We start from the raw sequence: 22,071 nt of genomic DNA on the forward strand, positions 1-22,071 counted from the left end.
TTCAGAAGCAGAGAAGCCACTGTACGGTTTTTGACCCATGTCCACCGTACGGATTTTAATTTCACTACATTTTTTCCTAGTCCTTAATGACCATATGGCGGCAAGATAAATGCACACAAGGTGTATGGTGATAGAAGCCCGTACGGCTTTTGAAGCAGGGATCTCGTTTCTGGTTGAATAGTGTGTGCAATTTTTGTGAAAAGCAACCAAGTCGGGCTGTTGTCTTTAGGCTTCATCTTATTTGTCAACAAGAGAATGGGATTTTGATTTTGCAAAGGCGGCTTTGTAAGGCCCTATTTCTCTATGAATGCTCTAGTTAGGAGAAGTTTCATGGTGTATAAGTTAACAACAATAATTGCTTTAAAATCCTTGTGAAGAGTGGAAACAACGGTTTAGTGCGCCCTGGGAAAAGATCTCACTATTTATCACATCCGTGGTGCTATATCGTGGGTGTAATAGCCTAAGTGTTAAATCTTTATTTACTTCTTTGCATGTTCTAATCCATACCATAGCTAGTTAATCTATCATATCTCGTGGTGTGCATTTGAGACGTATGTTGGGGTGATAATAGTGAGGTGTGTTTGGCCACAACTTGATTGTACGGAAGTCCTCCAAGCAAGAGTTTGATGGGCCGAAGATCTGGTTGGCAAGACAGGAGGAAATTGTTTTTTTTCCACACAACATACTTCTTTCTCTTAACCGTACAGCCATATAGTGTATGGGAGTAGTTCAAAAATAAATATAAGAAGCCGAACCAACCATGCCTTTGGTATCCAGAAATATTCACAAATTCGCAAGGCTTTGAAGGAAAGGGCCATATGGATCAATACGGACCCCAGGGAAGGAAAAGAATTTGTGTCGAGAACTGACCAAAGAATAAATGGAGTCTGCAGGCAAGAGAAAGTGGAAAAGCGAGTTGGAAGAATCGACAGCAGGGAAGGGCATGAAAATGTCAACAACTAACCAAAGTGAAGGCACCAATAGCAACACCAAGCAGAAGCATAAGGCACAGGCACCTGCAACCACTGAGATCACACCTCAGAATATAGCATTTGAAGGATTGAGCGATATGGACTGTAGAAAGTGGTGGTAGGAAACTCAGGACAGTCATCTAATAAAAGCCAGCATCAAAAGGGCACAAGTGGAATGAGTGATTTGGATGCCTTTTTTTGTATCCGAGAATACGAGGGTTTCCTACGCATTATGATTGAGACTTATGGCAGGGGCTCTCAAAAGAGCACATTTCAGTACTTGGGAAGAGACCTGGTAGTTTCATTCAAAGCAATGAATTTCACGTGGGTGTTTGGCATACTAGGGCCACAGGGCAAGAAGGTATAGCCTAAAAAGATTTCCAAGGAGGTAAAAATGTTTTTGATCAAACTGGTATGCAGAGACATGGCTGAAGCAGAACAGGAAGCGTTGGCTGAGACATCAAAAGGTAGGGGATTAAAGAAAACAAACATCCAGGAGGGACCATGGTGATGCCTGATGGGTTTAGTCAAGAGTAGACTTACGGGGTCAAGTAGGGCATCCGATATCTCCTTTCCACAGGCATCCATGATGAACGGCATAATGAATGGGAAGGTGTATGATTGGGCATCTGTACTGGCTGAACGTATGCATGAATTTATGACACTTCAACATAAGACATTTTATATGCCACATTTTGCCATAGGTCTCTTCCTCAATGCTACAACGTAGATGATTCCAGAAGATAGGTTGGAGGCAAGACCTATGTAATGTCCCCATTATAAAATAAATTAAACTTTGTAATGGGCCAATTGATTTAATTTATCTCAAACCCATTTTTATTTGTGTTTGAAGTTTGTGTCGCCGTCGGCTATCTTTGTACACCCTCGTAATGGTTTCCCGACGGGTATTTAAGCACGGCTTGTAGGAAATCTTAGGTATGCTTTTAGATTATTTTCTCTATATTGCAAATTCCTATTGGAGTTCTGAATTGTTCTCCATTTCAGAAGTGAAAGATCTTCCCTATTTGGCTCGTGCAGTTTTGGTGGGATTCAACCCTTACCTATTTCGTCTGTGTATCTTGGCCCGATTTTGGCAAATATTATCATATCTATTGTGGAGTGATTTTATGGGGCAATTATTATTCACATCTAAGTCTCTGTTATTGTGGATTTTATCAAGTTCTATTGTGTTTTGTAGGAACCACGATTATATTCTGTGTTAGATTTGGATTTCTACCCCTTCTTACTATTCCTTCCTCACGGCTTCACCCTCCATACACCACGCCATACCCATCATTCCGTACTAAGTCACATCATTTGCACCTCTGTACAGCCCTGCTAAAGTCACCGTACAGTCTATTTCAAGACACTATACAACCTACTCTAATCCACCGTATGGCCTTCCTTACATGTCGTACGGCCTTCTAAATACCCATACAGTTCTCTAGCATCCGTACAAACTGGCTAGTCTTGTGTACAACCACCTCTTTTGGCACCCCATACGGAGCACTATCTCTAACATGCGGCCAACAATTATCAGTCGTACAACTCTGTTTCACTCCTCCAATTCAGTCTGTACCTCCTGTACTCTTGGCCACATCCGTACGGCTATTCAACTTGCTCAGGTGAAGTCGTCGGGATCATTACAATGGTATCAGAGCGCTTCAATCCAGCTAGCCTATGGACAATGAATGAGAGTTTATAGCCGGAAGAGGACACATTTTGTTGATCGAATGGCTGACGAATAGGAACGCTGCCAAACTTGTGGCTCTTTTGAGGGAACTTGCTAGGAATCAGGCACAGATCACCGATACGCAGCGACTTATGGAAGAAACTCTCAAGAAGTTGGTAGAGAACAAAATATTTGGAGAACAAAATGGTCACAACGCAGACTCGGTGTTGAGGAAATCAAGCCCTCAGCCAACATGCTCCTGACCTTCCATGCCGACTTTTCCACCACGGATGAAAGCACAATACAGAGGGAGACAACCAACTTTCGAAGAGATGAGAGAAGACTGGAAGAATGCAAACCTTGAAGAAGATATATCCTAGAAAGATTACGCAAATCTGAGAATGAGATATTCGGAAGGTGGAAACAGAGGATACTTTAACAATGATCTCAGGAGAAAGTTGAGTAAGGTAAATCTGTCTCCATTTGATGGATCGGGTTCCCTATCAACGCAAGCGTAGGTTATGAAAGCCGATACCTACTTCCAGCTGAATCCTATGCCAGAAGAAGAAGCAATCAAATTTGTCGCATTACACTTGGAGGGAGTTGTGCACGATGGTGGCACCATGGCACCATCACATTAGGGCATGATCAAATAAAGACTTATGCGGAATTCACGGAGAGATTGATAGAACAATTTGATGGTAAAGATCCAAAGCTGAATTTCAAAGATTTGGCGCAACTAAGACAAACTGGATCAGTAGATCAGTTCATTGCAGAATTTCAGAAACTCTTTGTTTTGGTCACGGACATTTCCGAAAGAAGGCGAGTAGTGCTCTTCATGGATGAACTGACTAAACCTCTAAAAGGTTGGGTGAAGGGATTCAATCCGGCTACCCTGTGTGAAGCTTGTAGGAAATCTTAGGTATGCTTTTGGATTATTTTCTCTGTACTGCGAATTCCTGTTGGAGTTTTGGATTGTTCGCCATTTCGGAAGTGAAAGATCTTCCCTATTTGGCTCGTGCAGTTTTGGTGGGAATCAACCCTCACCCTATTTCGTCTGTGTATCTTGACTCGATTTTGGCAAATATTATCATATCTATTGTGGAGCAATTTTACGGGGCAATTATTATTCACATCTAAGTCTCTATTATTGTGGATTTTATCAAGTTCTATGGTGTTCTCTAGGAACCACGATTATATTTTGTGTTGGATTCGGATTTCTAACCCTTCTCCGTAATGTTCCTTCCTCACAGCTTCACCCTCCATACACCTCGCCATACCCATCATCCCGTACTAAGTCACATCATTTGCACCTTTGTACGGCCCTGCTGAAGTCATCGTGCAATCTGTTTCAAGACACCGTACGGCCTACTCTACTCCACCATACAGCCTTCCCTACATGTCATATGGCCTTCTAAATACCCATACGGTTCTCTAGCATCCATACGGACTGGCTAGTCTTGTGTATGGCCACCTCTTTTGGCACCCTATACGAAACACTATCTCTAACGTACGGCCAGCAATTATCAGTTGTACGGCTCTGTTTCACTCCTCCAATTCAGTATGTACTTGCTGCACTCTTGGCCACATCCGTACGACTATTCAACTTGCTCAAGTGAAGTCGTCGAGATCATTACAACCTAGACCATTAGCTCCCGAGGAACCTCCTATCATGCAGTGGAGACACTTAGACTCAACCACTGAGCAAAAGGGCTTTGCATGGCAAAAAAGACCTCGGCTTGATACAAGAGGTGATACGAATAGTGGCCGATAGGAGACATCTTCCGAGGAGAACAGCATGGGAGAGGAGGAAGGGGAAGACGATGACGAAGTGGTTGAGATTGTCACCACTCCCTTGTTATTTCCACGCCCTACACTATTCGCCACTTCCTGTCTGGTCCCAACGGGTCTGCACATGGCTCATATACCAGGGTTTGGACAGACACGGCAGCCGATAGTGATAACTGTAGCACCCCAACAGGAAGTTACAGTAGCAGCACCCTGGCAGCACGGGGTAAGACCTCCCCCAATCCGCCTAGTAGTTGGGTTTGCAGTGGGGTTTGCACGGGTGGATGCAGTAGTTATGGTGGATGCAACACTCTTAGCATCACCCAAGCGTGATAGGGAGAGTAGAGCGCAGAGGTTGAGTACTTACTTGAGTACGCGGTTTCACCGTACGCCAGTACCTCAGATGGCCTACATGCAGCACCTACGCGGGACAAAATTCCATAGGGAGACACTCAGCAAGAACAGGTAGCGTAGCCAGTATAGGATATGGGACTATCGCATAGCGCTGTGGAGTGTATGGCGGAAGCAGTAGAGAGGGCTATGGGTGTGCAGCAAGAACATCTACTAACACAAGGGATAGGGATGAGAGAGGCATTTCGTGCTGATGTAGCAATTCTAGCGACGCGGGCTCACCAGGTGTTAGCTTAGACAAAGACTCAATCGTTGGACTCAGTAGTGAAGGAGCTGGAGGGAGTCATATCTTTTATGAGATTAGGATGCCCAGCTGCATTTACAGTCTATTTTGAGAAGCAGGGATGGCCAGATGTGGAAACTGCAGAGATGCGCCAGGACTGGGCCACGACGAGAGATCTTGGGGCAGAGAGCCGAGTAGAGGCTTTGACTCACGAGATAGAAAAGTTATACAGGGAGGCATATTACACGCTTCGAAGAAGTCAAGTAGATCAAGTAGTAGATGAGAGGGCTTGGGAGGAGTTTACTGCAACGTTAGCATCAGAGAAGACCGCCTGGGAATCGAAGAGGACAGCCCTGTTAGACAGATAGAGTCAGCTACAAAAGTTGACAACGGAAAAGGAACAAGTGGCAGTAGGAAAGGAGAAAGAATTGGGAGAAATTGTGAAGATGATGCAGTCAGCTCTAGAGCTTCAGATGGAGGCAGAAGCAGAATTGAAGGTTAGGAAAGAGCAAGTCTACAAGGTACGGGCGGAGTTGAACGAGTTGAGAGCGCGGACGACCACTACACCAGGAACGCATCTCTCTGTTTATATTTATGTATTGATATACTTTGGTTATTTTGAGTTTTGTTGTATTGTCATTCGGAGACGACTTTTCTTTTTGGGGGGATGATGTTGTTGATAAAATTGTAAAACAGCCTACGAGCCCCTTCGAGAAGGTTCTTGTTATGTAGCCAACGGGCCCTTCGGTAATTGTTATGTAGCCGACGAACCCCTTCGGGAAGGTTCTTCAGGAAGTATATATATACCATCCGAGATCATTGTAATTATCATCATAAGCATTATGTAATCTCTTTGGCATATGCGAATGATAAAAGGAGTACTGTTGTTCTTGTCTATTGTCTATGTACATTAATCTATTTACCCCATATGGTAAATACTCCTCAGCCACATTAAATACAGTAGGAGAAACATATAATTCAAATTAGACGATTCACAAGACCTCAGCTGTGAATTGCCAGGCACTTCTCGGAATCTCAAGCTTAACCCTTTTACTTCAACAAGGGCATCAAATATCAGAACCTCAAGAATGTCGTGAAGACAATAAGCAAATAAATAATCAAATAATTGGATGACTTTCCTTTCACAATGAGCCCATATTTATAATCTCCAAAAACCACTTGTTTCCCAAACGAAACTCCACTCAAGAAATTTCACCAACACAACATTAATTAGAAGCTTCCATTTGATTTTTTTACTGAATAACAATTCCTTGCCCTTTTGTATTTAATATTTGGCTTATAACTAACTAAATAATTGGCCCCTTCCAATGATGACTCAACCCTCAACTTAAGTGAAATTATAAAGTTAAATTATAACTTTATAATTAGCCATTTAATGATTTAATAATAATTTTGCCACTAAAAATATAATAACTCCCAAAGTACTCATCATTTAAATATGTAGTTTGAAATAGGAATGACACCTATTATTTCTCTATGTAACCAAATGCACTTTACAAAAATAGAAAGGGTCCATCTCAATCAACACCCGACTTACAACAACTAGTAAGTACACAAAACTAATCCCAAACAAAGTCCAATCTGAGCCAAACAAAGACCAACCTGTAACTTACTGAATTGTGGAGAAGAAAAGACCCTCCCAAGCCAAGCCACTGCCTCAAAAGACCGTCTACCCACAATAATTAGCCTACGAGGATCAAAATAATAGGCTAATCCCTCAAACCTTCATGTTAGCAAAAAATGAGAACATTACACAAGTAATGATGACTCCAAAGTAGTGATACAAAGCGCCCAGGTATTTATTAAATTGCCCAACTATGAATACTTAATTGCAGCAATTAAAATCACACCACCCATAGGGATCATGTGAGCTTTCAATTTCCAAAATTATCCTCACACCAATACTCACCACAAACTCTTCCCAATTCACAACTTGAAATGTATTTAAGTCCCCACACAATAATGTCTTCCAGCTATAGTCGTTATAGAAGGAAGATCAAATGTAATAATCAAAATATAGTGGAATCATTTTACCTCAGAAGTGATCCAAAAACACTTCTCATCTTTTAAACCCTTATACTTCAAAAAGGACACAAAAATCAATAACCTTGGATAATCTCACCAAATCAACAAAACCAAATAATAATCGGATGTTTTTCCATCAAAATGAGCTCACATTTATAACCCCCAATGGCACAAAGTTTCCCTAATGCAACTTCACTTAAGAAGCTTCACCAACACCATCATTTTATAACATTATTATAATAAAGTGCTATTATAATAATGAAACTTTAACGATTAATTAATAAATAGGAGCCCATGCAATTAATAGCCCAACCCACTGTAGGGGATAAGCAACTGCCAGCGCCACCATCTGCACTGCCAAATATGGCAACTGCCTGAATTAGACTTACTAAAAATAGTAAGTCCATAAGTGAGACCTCCAACTCTCCCTATTAGCTCACGAGGATCACTATAATGAACTGACTCAATCATCTACAGAAGCTTGTCAAAAATGGGGACATTACATGTTGTCTCTGATCTGCATTACTATTGCTTGCAATCAATAATGCTGTAAGGGACTTTTCTTTTACAAATTAGATTCAAATCTGGATTAGATAAAAGAGGTAAATATCCAATGATCATCCAATTGAATGTGGAAGAGTGCCTTCTTATATCTTGTTGCTGAATTGAAAAGCCATGTTGTATAAGACATGCCCCATGTCTTGTAAATGATACAGCATAATCAGTCTGTTATGATATAGCATAATTCACAAACTCAGTCTAAGAGAATACTTGGCAAGCCCAAAATTTTGAACTTTTCAAATATTGAAAAAAAAATTGGCAACTTAGAAAGTCCTAAAAATTAAAATTTCTTTAAAGAAACATATTGTTTCTGTAAAATTCAATTACAAAATCATTAAATAAAAAATTGACATCTCGATAGAGAAAATGCAAGCTTTTTATAGAAAAAACACGTAAAAAATGCATTTGAGCCAGCGTTTTACACCCGTCAACATTTTTACTCATGCTCTTTTGTATCTAGAAAAATGCGAGAGCTAAACTTGACAAAACTTGCCCAGCGAAAAAATAGGGTGTTCGGCAACTCGCAGAGTTCGCAAACTGTGGATAATAGCATCTTTAACATGATAAGTATTGCACCTGTACATATTAATTAGTTATCCTTTGTAATTAATTGTTGTTAAACATACAACATTATAAATTGTTGTATGAATATCATGCCTTTTGGTTAATTGACTTGTCAAAAAAAAATTATTTGATTTAGTCAAGTCAATGCCACCATAAATCAAATCATAGTAGCTGTCTTGTAAATCATTATCGATGACTAATCATTACTCTTCCATCGATATTGATTATTATAATTGCTACTTTTATATCAAGTATCAACTGCTTCCTTCACCCGTACTCATGTATCTTCTTGTTTCCATTGTATAAGTCATTGTAGAGGTTGTCTAAACTTCGATGTCTTAAGAGTGATTGATTATATGTCATCGCAGTTTGAACACTATTAATCAATGGTCTTCACTCACGATAATCTCCATTTGTAGAGATACTATGACACTAAGAATTCACAGCATTCATCAAATATGATTATTTATTTCATCATGTTCCATGGTTGGCAATAGAGATGACACACAAATAAGATATTGTCTATGTTGTGGTATTCTTTAACTTGTTGGGACACCAATAAAAGGCTCGCTGAGTTTTTCTTCTTCAAAATGAGCTCTCTGTATATAAGATCAATCTATAGACTCCTTAAAGGTGTGGAGATGATTGTTGTCCTTTGATAATTATCGACTTCTTCCTATGGATCTTTGATAGTGGTTAGCTGCATAACAAAAACTTGTTTACTCCACAGCTCATGATGGTATTTTTGATATTTAATCTTTATCCACTGGGATATTTATTTCTTCTCATGTAGATCACATCAAAGACTTCTCCCATCACAAAAGTGTTTTTCTTTAGCCCATAAAATGACTTTGAGAAATTTATACATATTTAGTGGCGATGGGTACATAGTGAATATTTTTGCTCAAATCTTAGACAATATCAACTTAATATGTCAATACTTCTTTATAGTTGCGAAGAAAGAATATATTGTGGCATCCTTATGCTCATATAAGTTTTAATCTTTAATTAAACTTATAGAATCTTATATCGACTTGTAGGTCTTGAGTTGGAGACATTACAATAGCAACTCTGTTGGAAGCTCCATTAACACTAAAACCATGGAAACCATAATCTTTAGATAATGTACTCTTCAGAAGGCTTAATTTCTCAACCAACATCTTTGTTTCTTCGATAAGAATAATATATGGTTTATGTTCACTAGAAAAAGTGAGAGAAAGGATCATGCTTATGAGCATTTTTGAGTCCCCTAATATTCCAAGCTAATCTTCATTTAATGCAAGGGGTGTGATCTTTGAGCCCATACCCATGGTCTTTTGTACCCCTTTTGCTATATCTTTCTCTTTAGGACTTAATGGAATATATTCCTAGGGGTTTGGGTTCCACTCAATAGTCTGCAATCTTTTTGCATCAAGTATGGACCCTAGTTGGTAGGGAAGTAGAACAAAGATCCCCCTTATGCTCCTTATAGTTTAATTGGATATTCATTGTGTCAACTTTAGGTATAAGTGAAACATTGACGTGAATATCAAAAGGGACCTCATCTGAATTCAAAGAGGATTGACAAGGTTCTTGGGGAGAAGAGGCAACAAAGCCATGTTGGGCCTACATTTCCTTGTGTCAGACAAGCAAAGGGGACCCCATAGAAGTTGATGAGACAAGTTTTGTTTTCTAGGCACCCCCAATATCCTCCTTATTAAAAACAACATAAAGACGATGAGGGGGATTAACCTCCCTTTCAATTACATAGTCCCCTAAACCTCCAAAAGCTCCATTATCTTGGGAGGGCACTATTGAATCCTCCCTTTAATTGGTCACAAGGTTTTCCTTGGAGAATAGAAACCAAACAATCTTTCAATATGAGTAAGTCATCAAAAATAGGAGGTTCAAGTCCTTGACCAATTTCTTTCAAAGCTACGACATCAAAGAATAGAGGCTTGGCAAAAATAGAGGAAGGGACCTCACCTGCCTTTTATGAAAAAAACACATGTTTTGGAGAGGTCAAAAAAGAGTCCTCTAAAACATAAGGTGGGTACCCAAGAGCCTACTATTCAACTTGCTTCTCCAATTCATCTTCTTTCTCCTTCCACCCTCAGTGGTTTCGAGGCAAGGGAGGGAAATCATTTGGAACAGTGCCTAAGTTTTTTGCAATTGAAGAATGTATAGGTTATAGATTCACATTCCGACACTTGTTTTCAACCACCCAATCTGGAAAGGGCATTGACAAAGGAGGGAGTTCAGCTTCTTGTTCCACATAGAAACAAATATGAGCACTTCCTTAAAATAGTCATGGAATCAATGATGAGCAATAGGTCAAATACATTAGCTATCCTCTTAATAGCCTTTTGACAAAGAAGCTATTTCAAGGTGACCTTTAATATACCATTCCTTCGCCACCCAAGCCCTCACAAACTCAATGTTGGGTGTGGACCCCAAGAACTTGCCCGTCAAGTTCATCTCCCTTTTTGCCAAATTCTTGTCAACTATGCCACTTGGAATGGATAAAGAACATTCACCTAAGATAGGGTTTGCAGATACCTTAACTGGGGACTGAGAACTTTTTTACCTTTTGGTTTGGGCCCCAATAAAGAAGCGCCCACAACCTGGGAAAAGACTAGGAATTTGAAGTCAGGCAGCGACATAAAGATTCTTCGGAGCCCACTCAAAGGGAGCTCCCAAACTGGGGAATCATACATCCATGAACATGGCTCATGGGGGGGCCATCAGTAAGCTTGTCACCACTAACACAAGTAAGCTGAGAGATAGAAAAGTCAGGAGGCCTACCGAGAGAGCCATCAAACTTTCCATCCATAGAGCTATCTGTCCCATTAGTAGGCTATCATCCTCAACCAAACCAATAGAAAGCAACCATAGAGGAAGATGACATCTATCAACCAAAATTCCCTCCACCTACTGACTACCACCAAGAGCACCATAAGTATTGCCCAAATCACCAGGAGCAAATTCCATTTTCCTTATATAATTAAATGTGAATTCAAAAAACAAATATGTTGGTATGATCATTTTTATGTTTTTTGCATGTGCTCTTAGTGTTTAGGAACATATGTTCCTCCTTTTAATTACAGTCCCACTACATGACATAATCAATATATGGATGAAAAAATAGAATAAAAAATTCCAATGCATTGTAACTCATGATAAAGACAAACAACAAACAGGCATATATATTGTATTAATAGATCCCACCTAGTTAAGAGGTACTTCCAGATAGGCATAGACCCTTGATGGAGTAGAATTTCGTTAGCAATTTACTTGAAAAAAATCATCACAAAACTCATGATAACTAATGGATCCTATAGAGAAGTTACTTTAAATTGGGCAATTAATAAATGTATGTCTATCTCTTCTGTTTGAAATTACTGCAATAGACATACCTTAATGAATTTGCAGATTAGAAGCTCCAAAATTATCCGTTTCACACTTTCTGCAATTTGTCCTTCCCCTAGAATGTCTGAAGCAATTGGAGTTCCACCATATGGACATTGCACCAATGCCAATCCTGCAACTTTATCCTTCAGGTTAGTCCAATGCATAGCCATTGCTGCTGCTGCATCCACCCCTCCTTTGCTGTGACCAAGAACTAATACTTTTTTTCCATGGTACAAATACAGATTTTCAATTTGTTTTGTTAATTCCTGGGCATTGGTTTTCACTGAAACCTGTGCTATCAAAACTATATGTAACTATATTCTCTTTTCTTTTAACCAAAAAATATTTTTCAAATGAACTTGGAATGAATGGCTTGAATGAAAGCACTCACCTCACTATGAATCCGAGCAATATGGCATGTCAAACCCAACCTCGACAATAAATTTTTGGTATCAATAAGACAGAGAGGGAAATGGTTGCTAAAAAGACCTGTCATAACAAAGAAAGATGGAAAAAATATTCACCTGGCTCAGGGCACTTGAAAAACCAGGGCATTTATCATAATAGGTCACAAAGAACTTACCAGGAACCAAAAAATACACAAATTTGTCAGGCAATATGTGTGCACCATTTCTGAAGTGAAAATGAACAATAGTAATGGTCAAATAAGGTCATAGCTGAAGCAAGAAATATACACAGCCTGTTCAAGAATGGAAACAGGTTTATTACTTCTTGAATGTTATAACAAATGACCATGAGAGATGAAAGCTACCTTGTCACTGCAAGCAGCTCCATAAATCTATTTGTACCATCCTGAACAGGATTAGTAGGATAGGTGCTTTGCAGCCAACCTATGTCATGAGCAGAACCATGTAAAGTTGTTTCCATTCTCCCAACCAACCTGGTCAACAAAATTAACCCAAAAATTGAGAATGAAAGCATACATTTTGCATTCTAATGTCTTCTTTGCAAACTTTCATTATCTTAAGTGTAAGGAAATATATTCTTAAATTCTTTAAGCAAGTAATCCATCATTAATCTTCAGAATATTCACAGGCAATTCTGAATCTGAGTCAAAACTAAGTTTATGATGCAGAATTAGCTCAAAAATGAGCATGACTCCCCTCAAGCATACCCTAAATCTTTGAATAATTTGGGAAAATGCAAATCTTCCATAAAAAACTTCAAATTTGCAATGAAAAAATGAGGTTTTGAATAAAAATCCGAAAAATCCAAATATTTTATAGGCATATTAAAAATTGAAAAAAACATGTTTAATCTTGAATAAACTGCTCTTTTTTCTAAAATTGATGTAGGAGCATCCGGCGGTGTAAGGGAAATACCATATCACCCAGATTCTTAGTTATAGTTTTTGTTTGATGTGTTTGCATTTCCGGATACCTATTTGGGCAAAATAGAGATTCCAACTCTCATATTACCATTGTTAGTTTTCTGAGTTAGTATTTTTGCATATCTCGAGATGCATGCAAATGCAGAAAATGGGTTATTCTGTTATAGAGCCATAATAATTAAGAATTAGAGGGTGTAAGTTGGAGGAAAGGTTGTAATTGAAATTTCAGTGCTCCAGAGAAAGAATCAAGTCAAAAGGTTTCACAATTTGAGAGTTATTGCTGTTTTAAGTTGCCCAGAGACCTAGAAATGCTTTGGAGTCCAATTTGAGGCACTAAACAGCCTTGTACAGCCCCAAAAAATAAGGGTGTTTGTAGGCAACCCATAAGACTATAGAGCACTCAATGAGCTTCCCGAAATGTAAACAGTCCATCAATTGGAGCCCCGGATCAAAAGTTATACCTCTAGGAAGTTGGACTGCCTTTTCTGGAACTTCTTATTTTTGCACTGACTTCTAATTTGACTTCTAGAAGCTTTGTTTTGGCGTCATCCGCCAAATGTTAAAATGTAAAATGTATTCCTAACCCTAAACTTAAGGCAAGTTACTCAAGGCTCATTCTTGAGTTGTAAAGGCAGTTATCGGTGGAATTTGGGAGAAGGTACTATAAGAAAGGTTTTTCTCTAGAATCCGATAATATTGTAGCCCATACGGCATATAGTTGGGTTAGTTTTTGCTGTAATGTGTGTCGTAGCTTCTCATTTCAGATAATATAAGTTTTCTTCTCTATTGTGTTCATTTTGTCTCAAGTTGCACCCTCATCAAAAATTGTAGTTCTAACTGAAATATGTTCATAATTGAAGTAGCGTCTGGAATTATGCTGGTACCTAGGGAAAAATTGTAGTAGATATAATATAATAGAGACAATGTTATACTTTGTAAGAATGATGTAAATACCACATTAGTTATGCCCAAAGCATAACACAATCTACAAATTCCCTATATTTTTCTCGTTTGGTAATAGACACAAACCAGGTTCATTGAAGTGTCAGAGACGCCATCCATGATTTCTTCTTCTATTTTGTTTATGTAGTTTGGCTTTGAATGGATCTCATTGGAAATCATAAGGGAAATTGGAGACCATTCATTTTTTGACCAGATTAATTCTTGGTTAAAGAATCTAGAAGTAAGTGAAGGTGCCATTCGAGACATACCATTACAAATACACATGTTCAATGAAGTGTCAGAGGCACAAACCATGACTTTTTCATAGTTTCTAATTGTATTTTGTTTATGTATTTTTTCTTTGAACAAATCTCATGAAAAATCAAAAGGGAAATTAGGGACCATACCACTAGCACCACAACAAGCAAAGACGTGAGCAAAGTGGCTTTAACCACTAAGGAAACTCTGTAGTTAAATGCACTCAAGCTGGAGTAGTACTGGGATGAGTGACCTCCCGGGAAGTCCCGATGCTTCACTGCTGTCAGCATCACCTAGATCCAATGAGTACTAAGTGTTCCATTTATTCTCATGAGAGATGGGTTGGTGTGGACCACTACTCATGAAACATGAGTCAATGAGTTTGACTCAGGAACTACACAGTTAAATCCTAATAGCAATATCACAATTTGGCTTATCGTGGAAAATATCTCCTACTTATCAATTGATGAGCTTAAGGAGCTTTCTAATGAATGGTTCATAAGGCACAACATTTAGTGAAGGTTTCGCAAATGGGGTTGTAAGTAGAGTGGGTTTAACCATGGAGGAAACTTTGTAGCTAAGCGCGCTTGAGCTAGAGTAGTACTTGTAATGTTCCCGTTATAAAATAAATCATTAATCGAACTAGTGTTAATGGGCCGATTGATTTAATATATCTCGGACCCATTTTTGTTTTGTTTCCGTAGTTTGTGTTGCCGTCGGCTATCTTTGTACACCCTCAGAGAGTTTTCCCCGAAGGGTATTTAAGCACAGCATGTAAGTACTCATTAGGTATGCAATTTGGATTATTTTCTCTGTACTACGAATTCCTGTTAGAGTTCCCAGTTGTTCGCCGTTTCGGAAGTGAAAGACCTTCCCTATTTAGTTTATCTGATTTCGGTGGGATTTTCCCCTCACCCTATTCCGTCACCTGTAATACTTCGCTCGAAATCTAGCAAACTGGATCATCATCTTTCGGCTTATATCAATGGAAGGATTATTCGTATTCAAGTCTCTATTATTGTGTCTCGATTTCATCTAAACCTATCGTGTTTATGTATGAGCAAAATTGCATTCATAGTTGATGTTTTATCACTTCCGAATCAAGCACTTACTAAAAAATTTCCTTTTCAAACATATCCGTATTACACTTCCATGTACCGTACGGCCTACAAAATCCACCATACAGCCTGAAGACATACCTTGTCATGCGGCTATCTGGCCTACCGTACCATCATCCTTCAATTTGTCTCCACTATACGGAAGACACCCTAATACACCCACCATACGGCTCTTTTGTGTACTACCCTTTCACCATACGACCTTCCTATTGACACCGTACGGTCTTTCCTATGCCCTTGCTCTAGCACTATACGGCCTTCTTGGACAACAATCCATACTTCCCCTCCTTTCATCAACGTATGGACTCCCTCATTGCACTGTACGGTTGGTCTTTCTACACCATACAGGTTTCCTGATCTCATCTTCGTCCATTATTCAGCCCCTCCGTACTTAGGAACATTACAATGGTATTAGAGCGTCGATCCTACCAACCTATGGACAACGAATGAGAGTTTATAGCCGGAAAAGAAGAACCCATTCCATTGATATAATGGCTGCCCAACCGGAACCCACAGCTGCCGAACTTGTGGAACTACTAAGAGAACTTGCAAGGAATCAGGCACAGATCAATGATACTCAGCATCAAGAAGTTGGTAGAGAATAAAATATCCAAAGAACAAAACGGTCACAGCGCGGACTCGACGTCGAGTAAAGCAAACCCTCATCCAACATGCTCTTGACCTTCCATGCCATCTTTTCCCCCACAGACGGAGACACCACCTGGAGGGAAGCAACCGACCTTTGAGGAAATGCAAGAACAATTGAGAGAAGACTAGAAGAATGCAAATTTTGAGGAAGATATATCCTACAAAGATTATGCAGATCTGAGAACGAGATATTCGGGAGGCAAAAACAAAGGATATTTTAACGATGATCTCAGAAGGAAGTTGAGTAAAGTAAATTTGTCTCCATTTGAAGGATCCAGATCCATATCTGCGCAAGCGTGGGTAATAAAGGTCGATACTTACTTCCAACTTAATCCCACAGAAGAAGAAGCAATTAAATTTGCGGCATTAAACTTGGAGGGAGTAGCACATGAATGGTGGCATCACGGCACCATCACACTGGCACATGATCAAATAAATACTTATGCAGAATTCACTGAGAGACTAATAGATCGATTTGATGGTAAAGATCCAGAACTCAATTTCAAAGATTTGGCACAACTGAGGCAAATTGGATCGGTCAACCAATACATTGTATGACAGAAATATTGTACCTGAGGCATGTTGTCAGTAAATATGGCGTTCAAGTTCATCAGGAGAAGATTCAAGCTATCCTTGATTGGCCTCCCCAAAAATCACTCACGAAGTTGCGAAGATTATTTGGACTATGCAATTATTACCGAAGGTTTGTCAAGGGGTTCTCTCAGCTCAGCGCACCACTAACAAATCTGACAAGACAGGTGCCCTTCTAGTGGAATGAAAAAGAGCTACTCACTTTTGATAAGCTAAACGAGGCAATGAGCACTTGTCACGTGTTTGCTTTACCTGATTTCACTCGACCGTTCATTATGGAGTGTGATGCATCTGGAGAAGGCATTGGCGCAGTACTGGTGCAAGATAGACACCCCATAGCCAATGACAGCAGGAAGCTTGCGCAAACAGAACGCTTATATTCCACCTACGACAAAGAGATGTTGGCCATCATACATACACTAACCAAGTTCCGACACTATCTGGTGGGTGCCAAGTTTGTCGTTCGTACGGATCACAATAGTTTGAGATATTTTCTAGAGCAACAGGACTTGAACAAGAGGCAACAAAAACGGGCAAGCAAGGTTCAAGATTTTGATTTTGACATTGAATATGTGAAAGGAAAGAACAATGTGGTTGCAGATGCTTTATCCAAGAAACTTGCCATTTGCTTACTAACCCAAATTTCAGCTGACTGGAAAGCACATTTGTTGGTAGAATATTCCAAAATTACATTTGCCTATGAGCTAATGGATGGCAACACCCAAGATGATCAGTGCAAAGTGGTGGATGACATCATTTACTATAAAAATCAGATATTTTTAGTGTCGGAATCCAAATTGAAGCAGAAAATCTTGAAGGAGGTACACGACTCACCCTTGGCAAGACACCCGGGCTTCCTCAAAACTTAGACGTCTCAAGGAGACGTTTTCATGGAAGGTCTAAAAGGAGATGTATTACAGTATGTAAGAGAGTGTGCGGTCTGCCAGCGTAAAAAATCCGAACATATTCTACCTGCCAGGTTACTGCAACCTCTGCCAATTTCAAAACAGAAGTGGGAAAGTATCTCAATGGATTTCATTACGGGACTTCCCAAGGTGAACGAAAAGAATTGTATTTTCATGGTGATTGATAGACTGACAAAGTATGCACATTTCTTCACAATTCCCTCAGACTTTCAAGCCACACAGGTAGCCAATCTATTTTTCAGAGTAGTTTTTCGTCTACACAGGGTTACCTCAAAACATTGTCAATGATCGGGATGAATGTTTTATTAGTATCTTCTGTATAGAACTGTTTCAATTGAGAGAGACAGAATTGTCACCAAGTACTAGTTACCACCCTCAAACAGATGGACAAACGGAGATTGTGAATAAGTGGCTCGAAGGTTACCTTTGGCACTATGTTTCAGCACAACAACGGGCGTGGGTAAAATGGATACACCTAACGGAATATTGTTACAATACCACATACCACATGTTCATTGGGATGGCACCATTCAAAGCTCTATAGTGGTACAAACCACTTTCCTTCATCGACACAGTTCTAAGTGACAGTTGCGCACTAGGGGCAAGGGACTGGCTTCAACAGGAATAGGACATCCTAAGATGCCTGAAGGAAAACTTAGAACAAGCACAGAATCAATAGAAGATGTACGTCAACAGACACCGAATAGAGAGGAGTTTCGAAGTAGGCGACTTGGTCGATCTCAAGCTCCAGCCATATCGACCATCCTCATTGAAGCAAGAGGGAAAAGAAAAACTAAAGTCACAATTTTATGGCCCCTATTGTGTAGTTCATCAAATCGGTGAAGTCTCTTATGAGCTAGAACTTCCGGAGAGAAGCTGTATTCATAACATATTTCATGTTTCATGCTTGAAGAAAGCCGTGGGACCAAAAGCCTTGGTAGCTACAGACCTTCCACTGCTCATGTTGGAACCAGTAGAGATCATCAAAGTACGTGATAAGACCCTGAGAAACCACACAGTGAAAGAATATTTGGTACGTTGGAAACACTTGCCGTTGGATGGCGCGACGTGGGAGGGAAAACACATTCTTCAACATCCAACATTGCAATTGCTTAAGGACAAGCAAAATTTGGGACAGAAGGACTGTAATGTTCCTGTTATAAAATAAATCATTAATCGAACTAGTGTTAATGGGCCAATTGATTTAATATATCTCAGACCCATTTTTGTTTTGTTTCCGTAGTTTGTGTTGTCATGGGCTATCTTTGAACACCCTCGGAAAGTTTTCCCCGACAGCTATTTAAGCATGGCTTGTAAGTAGTCATTAGGTATGCAATTTGGATTATTTTCTCTGTATTGCAAATTCCTATTGGAGTTCCTAGTTGTTCGCCATTTTGGAAGTGAAAGACCTTTCCTATTTGGTTTATCCGGTTCCGGTGGGATTTAACCCTCACCCTATTCCGTTGCCTGTAATACTTCGCTCGGATCTCGCAAATTGGAGCATCATCTTTTGGGTTATATTAATTGAAGGATTATTCGCATTCAAGTCTATTATTGTGTCCAGATTTCATCTAAATCTATTGTCTTTATGTATGAGAGAGATTGCATTCATAGTTGATGTTTTATCACTTCCGACTCAAGCACTTACTAAACGATTTCCTTTTCAAATATATCCATACTACAGTTCCATGTACCGTACGGCCTACAAACTCCACCGTATGGCCTGAAGACATACCTTGTCATATGGCCATCTAGCCTACCGTACCATCATCCTTCCACTTATCTCTTCCGTACAGAAGACACCCTCATACACCCACCATATGTGATGTTCCCACAGTCTAATTAAGCCTCACTCAAATGTTTTGCACTAAATCACAATGGATGTACAAAATTACCTAGAGAAGGATGGTTGAGACAAGGGTAGTGTACGGAGTGATTGGGTCATACGGATGGATGTTTGGAGGTTGTACGGCAACTATATGAGGGTTGTACACTGTGAGAAGAGAAGCAATCCGTACAGTGAACTATAGATAGTTGTATGGTCACACAGATGCAGTTGTACAATGGAAGGAGGATGGTGTTCGGTGGTGGTGGAGTTATAGCCGTACAGAGAAGATGAGGTCGTACGATGGGAAGGACAAGCTAGGTCGTATGGTGCTGAGATGGTCGCATGCTATACTATGGTGGGTCGTACAGTGGAGGAGATCAAATGGGTTGTACAGTGAATGCGAAGGGTGTTGGAAGATGTGAATGAGGTTGTACGGTGGTAAAACACAAGCCGTACAATGGAGTATGGATGAAGGAGGATAGTACGGTCAAGGAATGAGCAAAATAGGAAATGATAGGAGGCCACACAATTAGATATCTGGGTCTAATACGGAATGCAATCTTGTTCATACACCAAACACAATAGATCTTGATAAAATCCACACAATAATAGAGACTTGAATGTGAATAATAATTGCCGAAAGATGGTGCTCCGATTTGCCAGGTCTGAGTGAAGAATTACATGCAACAACGGAATAGAGTGAGGGATGAATCCCACCAAAACCGCAAGGCCAAATAGGGAAGATGTTTCACTTCTGAAATGGCGAACAATCTAGAACTCCAACAGGAATTCACAGTACATAAAAAATAATCCAAAAGTATGATTAAAGACTACCTACAAGCCGTGCTTAAATACCCGTCGAGAAACTTTTCGAGGGTGTACAAAGATAGCCAACAACAATACAAACTACAGAAACAAAAATAAGAATGGGTCCGAGATACATTAAATCAATCGGCCCGTGACAATAGTTTGACAAATGATTTATTTTATTTTATAACAGGAACATTACAGTCCTCCTATCCCAAATTTTGCTTGTCTTCAAGCAAATGCAATGTTGGGTGCTGGAGAATGTGCTCGCCCTCCCATGTTGCGTCATCTAATGGGAAGTTTTTCCAATGCACCAAATATTCCTTCACAGTATAGTTTCGCAAAGTCTTCTCACGAACTTCGATGATCTCGATCAGTTCCAATATGAGCTTGCCTTCTTCATTGAGTGGTGGGAGGTTTGTGGCTACTGTGACATTCTGCCCTACGGCCTTCTTCAAGCATGAAACATGAAAGATGTTATGAATACAGCTTCCCTCCGAAAGTTCCAGAGCGTAAGTGACTTCTCCAATGCGGCCGATGATGTGATGGGGGCTATAAAAATGTGGCTTCAATTTTTCTTTTCCCTTCTCCTTCAATGAAGATTGTCAATACGGTTGGAGCCTAAGATGAACCAAGTCTCCTACTTCGAAATGCCTCTCCATTCGGCATCTATCGGCATACATCTTTTGTTGATTCTGTGCCCGTTGCACGTTTTCCTTCAGGTGACGTCAAATGTCCTGTCAGTCCTAAAGCCAATCCTTTGCCCTCGACAGCTATCTCCCAATACTGTGTCGATGAAGGATAAGGGTTCGTACCCATACAGAGTTTTGAATGGTGCCATCCCAATGGACAAGTGATACGTGGTATTGTAGAAATAATCTCTCAGGTGTATCAACTTGACCCATGTTCGTTGTTGTGCTGAGACATAGCTTCGAAGGTAACCTTCGAGCCACTTGTTCAAAATCTCCATTTGTCCATCTGTCTGAGGGTGGTAACTAGTACTTGGTGACAATTATGTCCCTGCCAATCGAAACAATTCTATCCAAAAGATATTGATGAACCGCCTAGCCCGATCACTAACAATGTTTCAAGGTAACGCATGCAGACAAAAGGCTTCTCTAAAGAACAGTTCGGCAACTTGTGCGGCCTGAAAAGCTGAGGGGATGGCAAAGAAATGTGCGTACTTTGTCAATCTGTCAACCACGACGAAAATACAATCCTTTCCGTTCACCTTGGGAAGTCCTATTATGAAATCCATCAAGATACTTTCCCACTTATGTTCTGGAATTAGCAGAGGTTGCAGTAACCCAATAGGTAGAGTATGTTCGGATTTGTTCTGCTGGCAGACCGCACACTCCCTTACATATTGCAACACACCCCTTTGAGTCCTTTCCATGAAAACCTCTCCCGGAGACTTCTGTAAGTTTTGAGGAAACCCAGATGTCCTACCAAGGGTGAGTCATGTACTTCCTTCAAGATTTTTTGCTTTAATTTGGATTCCAGCACCAAAAATATCCGATTCTTATAGTAGATGATGTCATCCACCACCCTGTATCGATCATCCTAGGTGTTGCCATCCATTAGTTCACAAGCAAATGTGTTTTTGGAGTATTCTACTGACAAATGTGTCTTTCATTCAACTGAAATCTGGTTTAGTGAGCAGATGGCAAGTTTCCCGGACAAGGCATTTGGAACCACATTGTTCTTCCCTTTCACATATTCAATGTCAAAATCAAAAGCCTAAACCTTGCTTACCCATTTTTGTTGCCTTTCATTCAAGTCTCATTGCTCCAGAAAATATCTTAAACTATTGTGATCTGTACAGACGACAAACATAGCACCCACTAGATACTATCAAAACTCGGTTAGTGCATGTACGATGGCCAACATTTCTTTGTTGCAAATGGAATATAAGCGTTCCGTTTGTGTAAGCTTCCTGCTCTCATAAGCTATGGGGTGTCTATCCTGCATCAGTA

At 39.9% G+C, this 22,071-nt stretch overlaps 1 protein-coding gene across 13 annotated transcripts in view; it reads right to left on the bottom strand.

Moving 5' to 3' along the window:
* The window catches only part of LOC149575059 (uncharacterized), a 156,880-nt gene that overhangs the window by 38,920 nt on the left and 95,889 nt on the right, over positions 1 to 22,071 (bottom strand). For all 13 annotated transcript variants that reach the window (XM_089814937.1, XM_089814932.1, XM_089814928.1 and 10 more), the window contains 4 exons: positions 12,399 to 12,527; positions 12,210 to 12,259; positions 12,018 to 12,115; positions 11,632 to 11,916 (listed from right to left, as the gene is read on the bottom strand). In XM_089814937.1, coding sequence (XP_089671063.1) covers positions 11,632 to 11,916; positions 12,018 to 12,115; positions 12,210 to 12,259; positions 12,399 to 12,514 — 549 coding nt within the window. In that variant the 5' untranslated portion in view covers positions 12,515 to 12,527. The remainder of the gene's footprint in view (positions 1 to 11,631; positions 11,917 to 12,017; positions 12,116 to 12,209; positions 12,260 to 12,398; positions 12,528 to 22,071) is intronic.

Source organism: Cupressus sempervirens, chromosome 2 (assembly GCF_028749045.1).
Source record: "Cupressus sempervirens isolate cs-2001-9-10 chromosome 2, ASM2874904v1, whole genome shotgun sequence".
NCBI lineage: Eukaryota > Viridiplantae > Streptophyta > Pinopsida > Cupressales > Cupressaceae > Cupressus > Cupressus sempervirens.